We start from the raw sequence: 12338 nt of genomic DNA on the forward strand, positions 1-12338 counted from the left end.
TGAGTATTGGAAAATTACGAATTTATTATCTTTCCTAACTTGCAACTTTTATTCTATAGGGATGGTCGCCTTCGCCTGGGTGACGAGATCGTCAACGTAAATGGAAAACACCTGCGAGGCATTCAATCCTTTGCAGAGGTTCAGCGCCTGTTGAGCAGCTTTGTGGACAACTGTATCGACCTGGTGATTGCTCACGATGAGGTGACGACGGTAACTGATTTCTACACCAAAATCCGTATCGATGGGATGAGCACGCAGCGCCATCGGCTGAGTTATGTGCAACGCACACAGAGCACAGACAGTCTGAGCAGCATGCAGAGTCTGCAGCTGCAGCAGGAGAGGATTCAGGGTCACAATACGGAACAGGAGCAGGAGGCCCAGGGCGAGGATCAGTGCGATGCGCGTTCAATGGCCAGCGTCAGCACAATGCCCACTCCGATGCCGCTGATGCAGCATCGTCGGAGCTCCACGCCCAGGCACTCACTGGACGTCGGTGCGCCGGAGCATGAGCTCCTCAGGAGGCGGGCGCGCAGCTCCTCAGGTCAGCGCAGCTTGGCTCTAACACCGACCCCACTCTTTGCCAGCGGCAGCAGCAGTTGCTCCTCCTCCCCTAACCACCGGTTGCTGGATAACGAGAACGACCCTGCTAACGACACCGATTCCTATACGCCAGTGTATGCAAATCGGGCGGCAAGCGTGTGCGTGGCCTCCTCCCTGGCGGACGATGAGAAGTGGCAGTTACTGGCCCGAAAGCGCTGCTCGGAGGGTTCCGCCCTATCCGCTACACCGAACCCGCAGCAATTTGGCCAGCGCACTCACTACGCCAGAAACTCCATCAATCTGGCCAACTCGCATTACCGCTCGCTCCGATTTGCCCACTCGCGGCTGAGTTCGTCTCGCCTTAGTCTGTTCATGCAGGCACCGCCTAACAGTCTAACCGTCGGAGAAGGAGTCGCTAACACCCCATCCTCTACAGCTACCACAACCACTGATCTCACTAACCAGCAGCAACAGCAGCAAAACCAGCAACAGACACACCAATCACTGTACATCAAGCACTCGCCAAAGAGCGTCTCATTGTTCTCGCCTAATCCCTATGTTAACGCCTCATCCTCACCAGCTTCGGCATCCACATCAGCGGGTGCCGGCTCCTCCCTGGCACCGCCAGCCGCTGCCCTAATGCATCACAGGCCATCGCTTCCGGTGGCCAAGCTAACAATACGCGACGAGGAAATGGCGGAGGTCATCCGTGCGTCGATGAGCGAGGGTGAGATTCAGTAATCTAATAATCAGCTAAATAACTTACTAGAGTAAATCAAGTAATTTACCGTGTCAAATACTAAACACTTATTACAAATTATAGGTAGTGGACGTTGCACCCCGAAGACTATAACCTTCTTTAAGGGACCTGGACTGAAATCGTTGGGCTTCAGCATAGTGGGAGGTCGAGATTCGCCAAAGGGCAACATGGGAATTTTTGTAAAGACCGTGTTTCCCTCAGGCCAGGCAGCCGATGATGGCACACTGCAAGCGGGTAAGTTTTTTTTTTAAAGGCTTTTCGATATCTATAGCCACAACTAAAATACACTCCAAACAGGCGACGAGATTGTAGAGATCAATGGAAACTCTGTGCAGGGCATGAGTCATGCCGAAACCATAGGACTCTTTAAGAACGTAAGAGAGGGCACCATTGTGCTAAAAATCTTAAGAAGAAAGTAAGTACATTTGAGGAAACTATTATTTTTATTTGAAAACTAATGTTCCACTTTTTTTTGCAGATTACAGAAAGCTAAATCGATGGGTTGCTAGTGCTAGTTAATGCCCGTATTTGACTTATTCCCATGGTAATACATAATTATGGACAACCTGCATCGTTTAACCAAGTTAAATGGTAGCTTCTCTAATTAAGTGAAGCCTTTTTTGTAATCGTACAAAGCCCCTTGCAAGAACTATACTTATACACAGACTCTATTTAGAAACTAGAATCCCAAATAGTATGTAAAGAATTGTATGGAGTTACAATTTTAAATTATTTACCCATTCTAGACTAGGCTAAGGTTCGAAACGTTGTACAAGTTCTATTTACATACAACCTTAATATATTTACCTGAAAAGCAATATACGTTTTGTTTCAATGACATTATATTAAAATAAATCACTCTGTTTCCGTTTCATTCTTCACAATCAGTCGTTGCTTTTTTACAAAATGCTCTATCCGGTTCTCCAAACTCTCTGGAAAAAATGATTGATTTTAGTAAACAAAAAATAAGTGTGCATTCAATACATACCACATCGTTTGCGTTCTAAAAGAGGCTGATATTGACGCGGATTGACGGAATCTTGCAACAGGATTACCTGAGCCAGTACCTTCTCTTTTGGCTTAAAATTCTCTTCAAATAAGTTTTCCAATTGTTGCAGCACATTGCGTATCATGGTGCTCTTAACGCTAAATTGCGTCCACTCACACTGGGTGTTTTCAATAAGCTTTTGTAGATTTTCCTCATTGTAAATCCACGCTGTAAGATCACGCTCCAAGTGCTCCGGAGCATTTAAGTCATTTGATTCGTCGGCGGCTGTATCCATGGCTTCTTCGTCTGCATCACCGCTGCTTGGATGGTTTACACTTCTTGTTGTGTGGTCTCGAAAGTCGCAACGAAACAGATTTAAGGGCAATCCAATTGCGGGGGTGTACTGAGGCTTGCAGGGATTAGACTCCACATCAAGCAGGTCACTTATTACGCCCGGGTTTTCCTTTTTTTGGCCAACAAGTAAAAGCACCGCCATTATGCAACGGATTTGGTGCCAAAGGAAGGCATTTGCTTGAATCTCCAGGTAGTACATGTCGTAGCCTGTGGAATATGGCGCTTTATAATCTTTTAGAACTAAAGCTTTTGCTCAGGAACAAACCTGAATTTGTATGATTTGTCTGATCACAAGCTTCCACCCTGGCAGATTGCAAGTTTCTCATGTAGTTGGTTACTCCGTTGTGCACGTCCATTTTGCAGAAATTACGGAAGTCGGCGTGACGCACTAGGAGATCACAGGCTTTACGCATGGCAGCAATGTCCAGGTCACCCTTAGGAAAGTAGTAACGATAGGTGCGGGAAACGCAATCAAATCGAGCGCTATAAACCGGACTGCGCAGTGGCATCCAAGCCACGCACTGAATGTTCTTGGGCAGCACTCGATTCAGGAGTCCACAGTAGTCAATCTCGGAGGAAAGCGCTGTGGGATCCAGCTGGGATTCGGGCGGATGCTTGCTGCGCAGATCTATGGAGATAACCTGGCAGAAGGCGCTCACCTCCTTGTCTGTGCGTCCACAGCGGTGATAATTGGAAGTGGCGCGAGATTCGATGAGGCAGGTACGAGCTAGAGCGCGGAACAAGTTGGATTCTGTGGCAAAGCAAAAGATTTAGCAAAAATCTATAAGATTTGTGTTCAGAACCTACCGATAGTATCATTGGAATCCTCCTGGCAGGCAAATCCTTGATAATCCCAACCAAAGTAGGTAATCTTAAGCAAGACATGACGCTTGTGTGCACTGAAAAAATTGAATCATGGAGCTTGATCCAATCTGGAAATGGTTCCACAACATACCTGCTCCAATCGAACTTACGTATCTTCTGCACTTTGCTGGATGTCTTGGCCACCTGGCTAACTTTGCCCTCCGCTTCGTTTCCAATTAATCCAGAGTATTCCTTATCATGTTTATCTTTCTCGCTTAACTTTTTCTGCAGCAGATTCCGCAACTGAAAGTTATAGGCCTCCAGTTGGATAACCTTGTCGATCAGCTCGGTTTGAGTCAGTTTTTCAAGTGCCTCTCGGCTTAAGCCTTTTAATCGTTTATTTATCACAACTTTTTTGTCATTTGTTGCACTCATTTTGGCGGTTAATGAGAAATAAACAATTTAAAAGCAACACGTGAAATTACTTTGGCTTTTGCCATTCGCTACGAAACGCGCACAACAGAGATGAGCAAGCTTTGCTAATAGCGCAAATCCACTGGATGTTGCATGTTGTTTGTTGTATGAAAAAGCTGTTTGGCAATTTGAACAATAAAGTAGGCGAATTTACTTGATTTCACGTATTTTGAAAAATAAAACCTTTATTAATAATCTGTCATTCCAAAGTTGATCAGAAATAAATATATGATATGAAGCCTGTAATTTTGGTATTTTTATTGTGACCATTTGTATGTTTCTGACTTCAGCACGGTCACACTGTTCGCAGCTACTGTTTATGTTATAATTTATTTTTGTTGTATAAAAACCCGAAAATCATCTGGAGTTCAAGCCAGCATATAAGTTCAGCGACTTAAAATCATTCGCTGCCTATTGCTGCTTCTGTGGTGCAGCATCCGAGGGTGAAGCACACCACGAAAGCCACGAAGAAAGGGGGCAGCAAGGACATCACAAAGGATGGACGCGAGCAGATACAAGGTCGACGGCGAGAACGACAATTGCGGGGCGACCTTGGCCGCTGTAAATCTGAATGTCCTTCCCGATGAGATACTGGAGTTCATATTCACCTACCTGCCACCCTACGGCGACTTGGAGCACTGCAGCCTGGTGTGCAAGCGATGGCACGCCATTGTGAAGAGTGGGCATCTGGAAAGTGCGAATATAATACAACTTAACTAACTTCTTATCCTTTGCAGACCTTGTGCGTCGTTCCAGACACAATCTCGAGAAGGGCCTCATCGACTTTCGACTGCGCTGGGAGGTGTTTTCCCAGCAGACAGTCAATGGCGGGGCAGGAGCACTATTATCCTTTATTGCCGGAAGATTTGCTCATTCGGCTGTGCGGCAAGACAACTCCATGTACGTATTCGGCGGTGGATCCTCGTCGGACACCACCTTCAACGATCTGTGGCGCTTTGATTTGACGCACATGCGGTGGGCGCGGCCAGTGGCCACAGGAACCTATCCCTCGCCCAAGGGCAGTGCATCAATGGTGGCGTGGCGGAACCAGCTGATACTCTTTGGCGGATGGCGATACCCCTCGCTACATCCGCCCTACCAACCATGGTGCTTATTTGACGAGCTGCACTACTACGATCTTGGAAAGAACCGTTGGCTGCTGCGAAGCTCCCTATCTTCCCCACCACCGATGGCTGGACACTCGGCCACGGTACATGGCGATCGGATGGTAGTTTTTGGTGGTTACCAGATCAAAGACGATTTCAATGTGAACTCGAACGACACATGGGTACTGGATCTGCCGGAGCAGCGCTGGTGGCAGCCGCTCTTTGTGGGCAACACGCGACCCAGTCCGCGATACGGACAAATACAGGTGGAGTTGGGAAGGAACCATCTGCTGATCGTGGGAGGATGTGGCGGTGCCAATCGCGTGTACACTGATGCCTGGCTGCTGGACATGACCAGGGATGTATGGAGCTGGAAGTCTATTGCTGTGCGCAACAAGCGCTTTGGAGCCGTCCACATGTGGTGCAATCCCGGTTGCAAGGTCAACAACTACCTGGTGGTCGTGGGCCCATCGCCCAACATGCCGCAGGACTTCCAAATGATGAAGCAAAGCAGAGTCCCCGTCGTTGGAGGCCGTGGACCTCCGCCGCCGAATCCTCTTCAAAATGTACCTCCAAGGGGATACCGGATACCAGTTCCGGATCGTCGACTAGGTGGAGGTGGATTGGGTGGACCTGGCCAAAATCGCGGAGGAAACATCCGTCCTGGAGTGGGAGGTGCAGCAGCTGCACTGGGTCCTCAAGAACAGTATTTGGCTAACCGGAGAGCAATTCTTAATCAACACATGCAGCAAGCGCAGCAATTCCTGCACAACAGCAATGTGAACAATAATAACAATAATTACCAACCGCGCTCGGGAAGATTGAGTGATCTGCATGCCCCGCCAGCTGCGGCTGCAGCTGCTTCTCCTCCATCCCCGCCAGTGCGACCAAATGCTCCGCCATCTCCCGCCGACGGCGATGTGGATGCCGCACAGCGTTTGCAAAGAAATTTAGCTCTAAGGTGTCGTGATAATGAACCTAGGCTACCAAAACGTTTCGATGAGCTCTATGAGGTGAGTGATTTTAAGTGCGCCTATCATGGACCTCTTATTTATTTCCTGTTTCAAAAGGATCCCTTTCGAATGGCCGCCTTCAATGTGCCCACACGATCGCGGAGTGCTTCGCGGGATCACAACGAGCGAATACGACGCATGGAGGAGAAGATGAACGCCATTCGCAATTCGCGACGCAGCGCACCGGCGGCCGCCCAAGTGGAACCACAACCGCTGCGCGCACCCTCGCCCAAACGATTGCGCTGCAATGTGCAATCCCTGTTCGTGTGTGACATCTCCGGCATTTTGGACAGCAGCGAACCCGCCCTCGAGTGGGTGGAATACAAAAACTTCGGAGTGCTTAAGGGTGCTCCGGATCGGCTAATCCTCTCGAGCCTCATTGCTGGCAACGGCGAGCTCATCCTCTTCGGGGGCGTGCACAAGGAGACACTAACGGACATCACACATCATGTGTCCAATTCCATACACTTCCTGAGTGTGCCACGTGATATTATCTAAGCTCTGAACCGACGCCCGTCCTAGTCCAACGTTACGCGGATAGCACTTTGTTGCTGGTAACCCCACTTCCCAAATCCTTCAAAGTTCGGCGTAAGAGGTTCATTTAGGCATTAAATTGAGTGTAATGAAGAATATGTTTTATGATTATAAACGATTATTTACTAGTGGATCTCCAACGATTGGCTTTAATTATTGCTTTCCAGCACTTTTATTAGGTCGTAAGCATGTTGGAAACGCATATCACAGAAGTCATCTTGGCATGCTACACACTGCTCCAGGAGCAGCTGCAGCTTTTCGTTGTCCAAATTCTTAAGCAAGTAATCCCTTAGCAAAAGGCACGCCTGGTAGATATTGGCATCCAGCTGATGGCCGGAGCAGAATGCAGAGACATCAAATGTGAATCCCTCGCCGGTCAGCGGCTCGTACTTTTCGGCATGTCCTGCTGCGAACGAAGCGTCCACCAGGACCACGGAGTCCAAATCAATGAGGTACACCTTCTTGGTGTCTTCGTCGTAAGCCAAATTATCGGCCGTGAAATCGGTTAAGATAATGCGAAAGTCCGCGAATCCAAAAGTCAGCTTGAGGGAGAGCTGGATCAACTGGAGAGCCAGCTCCACACGCAAACCTTCTTCAGCATCGACGTAATGAGCTAAAGTACGTCCTGCATTGGATTGAAAATGTGTTAGTCCGCAGGAGGCGTAGGTGGTAGGCACTGGAAATCCCTGCAGATGCAGTTCCTGCATAAGCAGCGGACTAACGTAGTACATCATGTAGAACCACACACTGGCGGCAGCATGTCCACGCTGCTCCAAGTACGAAACAAAGCGGGGTTCCCTTGCCAGAGTTCGGCAGAGATGAAAACCACCAGGTCGCTCCTCTAGTTCATAGAAATCTTTTTTCACATTTTTTATCTGATTACTCTGTGCATCAATGATTTTTCTTTTGGCCACCAGCTGGACTTCCTGATCCCGGTCTTTTAGCCTTAGAAAGTAAATCGCTCGGCGATCAACGAGCAACGAAATGGCTTTCACAAGTCTACTCCAATCCGAGGGCTCTGCAATTTTCTGGAAGATTTCCCCGCACGGCTCACTCTGTCCAACGAAACAGTCTGGACACAAGCGCAGATCCTTCTCGAAAAGTTCCTGGAACACCTCTCGCTGCGGCTTCACCTGCAGCTCCTGCAGCAGGGCCAAAATGAGCACCACTTTCAGTTGGCCGTGTGACAGGTGCATCACAGGGAGCTGCAAAGAGACGGAAGAGAAACGAATGAAGGGGCTTGCCAAACAACAGAAGAAGCCACACGTGTGTGTATCCAAAGAAATGTGCGTGAGGGCCCAGCCTCCAGTCCACTGGCCACATTACCTGTTTGGCAGCTACACGCCAAAAGTGAACCTAAGCACCGAGCCAAAGAGGCAGCTGGTTATGACCGCTTAACGAAGCGTCTATACCCTTTCGCTACATTTAGTTTAATTTGCTATTAAGCTGTATGTATTTTAAGTATGGAATTTCCCTTTTTACTAGTTCCTAAAAGCAATACCAAATGCTTCCATTTATTCTATTATATTTTTTAAGCACGTCTAAGTTATAGATCTTTAATTTAGTCATGATGACAGCTGATTAGATTATGATACCACTATCGCTTTTATCACACCAGCTTCTGGGCTCATGCCGAAATGGTTATCCCACAAGGTCCGAAGAGTATGGCGTCGGGGGGACGGACTTACAGAAATAACTTTGGTTCTGAAGAAGAGCCAATTCAATGGGTTCAAGGTTGGCCATCACGCTGGGAGCAAGAAGCGAATCAGACGCTTAATTTGTAATCTCTGCAGAGGTGGGAGAGTAGCCATTATGGCGATACCAGTCGCATCCTCCAAGACGCACTCCATCTCGCCTTGCCCTGTACTTCAAAATTAAGTGTGCCCAGAATGGACTTGCTCTGTGGCTCATTCTTTGGCGACGACGAGGAGCATAATGACTCGGCTAAAGATTCAGCACCATTGCCCACGACTTCGCCAGTGCCTCAGACTATCAAAAGAAAATCGCGTGTAAGATTTAGCCGCAGCACCATACGAAAACTCCAACTCAACGAACTGGAACAGTTGGGCTCCACAAACGCCTTTTTCAACTTCCTGCTCGCCCAGCGAATTCGGGAATTGGGCTTGGTCGGTCTCAACTACCTGGATGTGTTCAAGTCCCAGCGACTAATTTCGGGGAAACGCATCTGGAACTGCATGTATGAGTTGGCTGAAAGTGTTCGTCAGAACGATATTTAAACCTTTCGGGATAAGAGGAAACTCGATGAAATCGTCTACCAAATGTATTCGTGCGAAAAAAGACCGAAGATCGCTGAGAACGCACTGAGAGATTGGGAGACGCAGCAGAGGAGGAGAGACCTGAAATCGAAATCGCTTGGAGAACGTTTCCCCAAACCGAGTAAGATCAGTTGAAGGTGGCGCGTTGCGCTCGACGGTTGTCGCTATTCTGGTTCTCGCTCAAGTTATCCGAACTCTTGGAACAGCTGGGTAGTCTGGTCTGGCCTGGCGCATAAAGACGCGATATCGGTCAAGTTCAGACGAAGAAGACGACGACGCGGCGATCACTCAATTAGCCTCACCGTGAGGGCGCGTGAAATTCACTTTTAAATTTCCCCCAACTCGATTTTCACATACACAAATTGCTTTTGTTACGATTCTCGCGTGTGCTTGGTTGAAAAGGAATTTGTCACAGTGCCAAAAGGTGTGTGTGTTCTTCTTGGAAATGTCCACTTAGCTCGTAAACTATTCCAATGTTCTAAAAAGCCATAAATTAGCCCTAAGGTCGCACGTGAAACCTTCACCACCTGGGCTAGCCTAACTTTACGCAACTGAGAACAGAGCAGATCGCGATTTGAGGCGAGTCAACAAAGTGCGCAGCAGAAGTCCAGAATATTGATTGACTTTGCAATCAAATTTGCTCAGTTCGAAATTTTCAGAGTCAGGGAATTAGCACTCAGCTTATTTTCGGGCCACATATTGTTTGAAAGCAGCCCATATCCAAGTTCTACATGTGTGTATATATTATTGAGAGTTATTTTGCTTGTCAGTTAGCAGTAATTGGAGGAGGGCACATAAACCACCGTGCTAGCTACCCATAAATTACACATTAGATAACGCCGACATGTGCTCATCGCTGATTTCGAGGGCCCCCATATAAGTCGCGTTAGCCTGAGCCCCACTTGTCCAACTGAGATCTGTACAAACACTTTAAACCGGTTATATACATATAGTACCCGCTGGGAAAACAAATAGCAAACCCAAGCCGGCAATATATGAATAACCAAGCAACTAACCAACCAACCAGCTGGCTGGTAAACAGTCGCGTCGTAGTATTATTTTGGCTTATTGATAAACAAAAGCCTGTCAAGTGTGCGATCGCATATATATATATATATATACAAATGTGTTTATATATTTGCATTCTTGGCCATGACCAAGGAAATCTGATGCATGTCGCGTAAGTGATAATATACAAATCGAATTACGTCACGTTGACTGCAGGCACTCAAACCTCCTTGACTACATATTATTTTTCAAGGGGATTGCGTTATCGGACATTTAAACTTTTCGCTTTGTGGCACACGCCCTTTTAATTAATAGCCATAAAATAGCAAGCGAAATTGGAAGCGTGAAATTTGATTTTTTCTTAAGTGTTACGACTCTTTCAGTTATTTTTAGCTCGAACTAAAAAGAGTTACTAACTGAATAAACATTAAGAATTACCAAGAACGTATTAAACACAGCAAAGACCTGTTTTGGCCAAACATCTATTTTTTCATTTCAACCGAAATCACTAGTTTGCGCACTAACAAAACTTTAGCTATTTCTTTTGATTTTACATCTCGTATCGCTTTCTATTCGCCCGCGCCTGAATAGTTTCTATTATACTTCGAATGATTGATGGCCGCCTATGACACGGGCAAATTGGAAACAGGTTTTCGAATGGCTCATTAATATCTACCACCTTTCTCTGCCCCTTTCGCAGATGAGCATCTCGGCGGTGGATCGCAAAGAGCCGGGCAGTGTGAGCAGCGGTCTGGGTAGGCGATACGGGCAGCTGCTCCGTGGAGCCAAGTACACAGATTGCGTGTTCCACGTGTGCGAGGAGCAAGTGAAATGCCACAAGCTCATCCTGAGCTCCGCCAGTCCCGTTTTCGAGGCAATGTTCTTTGGTCCCATGCAAAACAACGAGCCCGAGCCGGAAATCGAAATCCACGACATAAGCTCTGCCATCTTCAAGGTGCTGGTGGAGTACATCTACACGGGCGTCGTTGACTACAATGGCCTGGAGCTGGTGGCCTGCATTGAGCTGTACTACGCCGCTGAGAAGTATCTGCTGGAGGAGCTGATCGCCGACACGCTGATGGTTATCACCCGCAAGCTGCGATTTGCCAATATCTTGCCCGCTCTAGAGCTAAGTGTTTGCATGGGCCTCGACGGGTTGCTGGAGGTCTGCATGACCTTTTTCATGCGATGCTGTGTTAATAATGGACAGTATATGAGCCACCTTAAGGAGCACTATGTGCACGTGTCCAAGGAGTGTGTGAAGGCCATAATAGCGGCGTGCAAGGAACCGCACAAGTTACTCATCTGGTATGTTTATGAGTGGACACGACAGGAGTGCGAGCAGTTGGGTCTGGGTCCCAGCGATGCCGACTTAGTAGTGCACGACTTGGGTGGCAAAACAAGCGACTGGCCTGCGGCTTCGGGTGCTAGTGATTTGGAATCACCTGCCCTAACTCCGGTGGTTTTGGTGGAGCGCTGCTATTACAAGGCCTGCAGGCCCTTTACAGTGGATGCAGAAACTCCGCTGTTTCGCTTGCGTCTAAAGTGCTCTAGATTTATCTCCTTGATGGGCTTGGTCCTGAACAGCAGGCTGACTCCCAACCTATTGGGTCACGTCCAGCAGCTGGAGTACCGCGAATCGCTGCGGCTGGACCTTTGCGAGGTGCCCGCTGAAAGCGAGGGTCCGGCCACGTCGCCCGTATGGAGTCACGTTGTCCAGAGCCAGAATACCAAGTACAACTGCAACCTGCATCTTGGCTGGCGACGCGAAGAGGCCTGTGTGCTGAATCCGGAGCTGACCTATGAGCTGCAGATCCGCTGGGACAGCAGTGCTTACGGCGCCGAGTATCCGTGCAGCCTGCAGTCCTGCCAGGCGGACGGAATTCGGTTCACTGACGAGGACAGCTTCAGCGGAAGTCTCGTCAAGGGACTGCGCTATGCCAACCTGGTGTAGCCACTTCAGCCGCGATATCATAATTAGTTAGTCCGTAAGACGTGTATGTATTTATTGCCCTAAGTTAATGTACGCTGCCTCAGAGTTCAATAAACTGTGAGTAATATCGCTTCAAACACAAGACGTCTGCTGATAAATATAAAAAGCCGGTTTGCAGCCGTTTTTGTTTGGCGAACGAATCGAACTCGATCGGGGAACGGCGTCCTGGCTGCGAATACGGAAACTTATCTCACCTGTTGTTGCGGCCACTAAAAAAAAAAAATCGGTAAAACAATAAACTATAATATAATCACCAGATGTAAACAAAGCGAAATTGAACGAGGGACAGTGTGGCCAACTGGTCATAATAATTCTTGCTTAAATTGGGGCGACCGTAAAATAATTAACAGTGAGAAACTGGCTATTATTTAATAACTTAATTTTTGTTTAAATGATTAATGATTTAAAGCTGCTGCGCTGTAAAAGCTTTATTTGCTGTTCAGAATTAAAATATTAATGAGCACTATCTTAAATCTAAACATAAAAAC

At 47.6% G+C, this 12338-nt stretch overlaps 5 protein-coding genes, 1 non-coding gene and 1 pseudogene across 11 annotated transcripts in view; 4 read left to right on the forward strand and 3 right to left on the reverse strand.

Moving 5' to 3' along the window:
- a (arc) overlaps positions 1-2116 on the forward strand; it is a 35867-nt gene extending 33751 nt beyond the window's left edge. For 3 of the 4 annotated variants that reach the window (NM_166514.2, NM_001014543.2, NM_079902.3), the window contains 4 exons: positions 60-1267; positions 1364-1534; positions 1598-1715; positions 1779-2116. In NM_166514.2, the coding sequence (NP_726168.1) occupies positions 60-1267; positions 1364-1534; positions 1598-1715; positions 1779-1809 (1528 nt within the window). In that variant the 3' untranslated portion in view covers positions 1810-2116. The remainder of the gene's footprint in view (positions 1-59; positions 1268-1363; positions 1535-1597; positions 1716-1778) is intronic. The other variant, NM_001299777.1, reaches the window with a different exon arrangement.
- Positions 2085-3973, reverse strand: CG3045 (uncharacterized protein). The gene is made up of 5 exons (NM_137802.4): positions 3598-3973; positions 3450-3541; positions 2908-3393; positions 2289-2849; positions 2085-2232 (listed from the first exon to the last, which is right to left on the reverse strand). Exons 1-5 carry the CDS (start codon positions 3879-3881, stop codon positions 2156-2158), a joined length of 1500 nt encoding a protein of 499 aa, NP_611646.1. The 5' UTR covers positions 3882-3973; the 3' UTR covers positions 2085-2155.
- Positions 3974-4203: 230 nt separating this feature from the next.
- On the forward strand, positions 4204-6710 carry Fbxo42 (F-box protein 42). Its single transcript, NM_137803.3, has 3 exons — positions 4204-4599; positions 4658-6039; positions 6097-6710. Exons 1-3 carry the CDS (start codon positions 4419-4421, stop codon positions 6535-6537), a joined length of 2004 nt encoding a protein of 667 aa, NP_611647.1. The 5' UTR covers positions 4204-4418; the 3' UTR covers positions 6538-6710.
- On the reverse strand, positions 4233-5989 carry asRNA:CR45151 (antisense RNA:CR45151). The gene is made up of 2 exons (NR_124687.1): positions 4660-5989; positions 4233-4607 (listed from the first exon to the last, which is right to left on the reverse strand).
- Positions 6701-12161, reverse strand: CG11170 (uncharacterized protein). Of its 3 annotated transcripts, none has more exons than NM_001299778.1 (2): positions 12105-12161; positions 6701-7778 (listed from the first exon to the last, which is right to left on the reverse strand). In NM_001299778.1, exon 2 carries the CDS (start codon positions 7767-7769, stop codon positions 6723-6725), a length of 1047 nt encoding a protein of 348 aa, NP_001286707.1. In that variant the 5' UTR covers positions 7770-7778; positions 12105-12161; the 3' UTR covers positions 6701-6722. The 3 variants fall into 3 exon arrangements, with proteins under 3 accessions (NP_001286707.1, NP_726172.1, NP_001286708.1); NM_166516.3 differs by having other exon boundaries at positions 12045-12161; NM_001299779.1 differs by lacking the exon at positions 12105-12161 and adding an exon at positions 7900-7927.
- On the forward strand, positions 8463-8969 carry CR30279 (annotated as a pseudogene).
- CG11275 (uncharacterized protein) lies at positions 8977-11924 on the forward strand. The gene is made up of 2 exons (NM_137805.3): positions 8977-9273; positions 10558-11924. The coding sequence occupies exon 2, from the start codon at positions 10558-10560 to the stop codon at positions 11809-11811; it is 1254 nt and encodes a 417-aa protein (NP_611649.1). The 5' UTR covers positions 8977-9273; the 3' UTR covers positions 11812-11924.
- Positions 12162-12338: the final 177 nt, after the last annotated feature.

The sequence above is a fragment of the Drosophila melanogaster genome, chromosome 2R, assembly GCF_000001215.4.
Source record: "Drosophila melanogaster chromosome 2R".
Lineage (NCBI taxonomy): Eukaryota > Metazoa > Arthropoda > Insecta > Diptera > Drosophilidae > Drosophila > Drosophila melanogaster.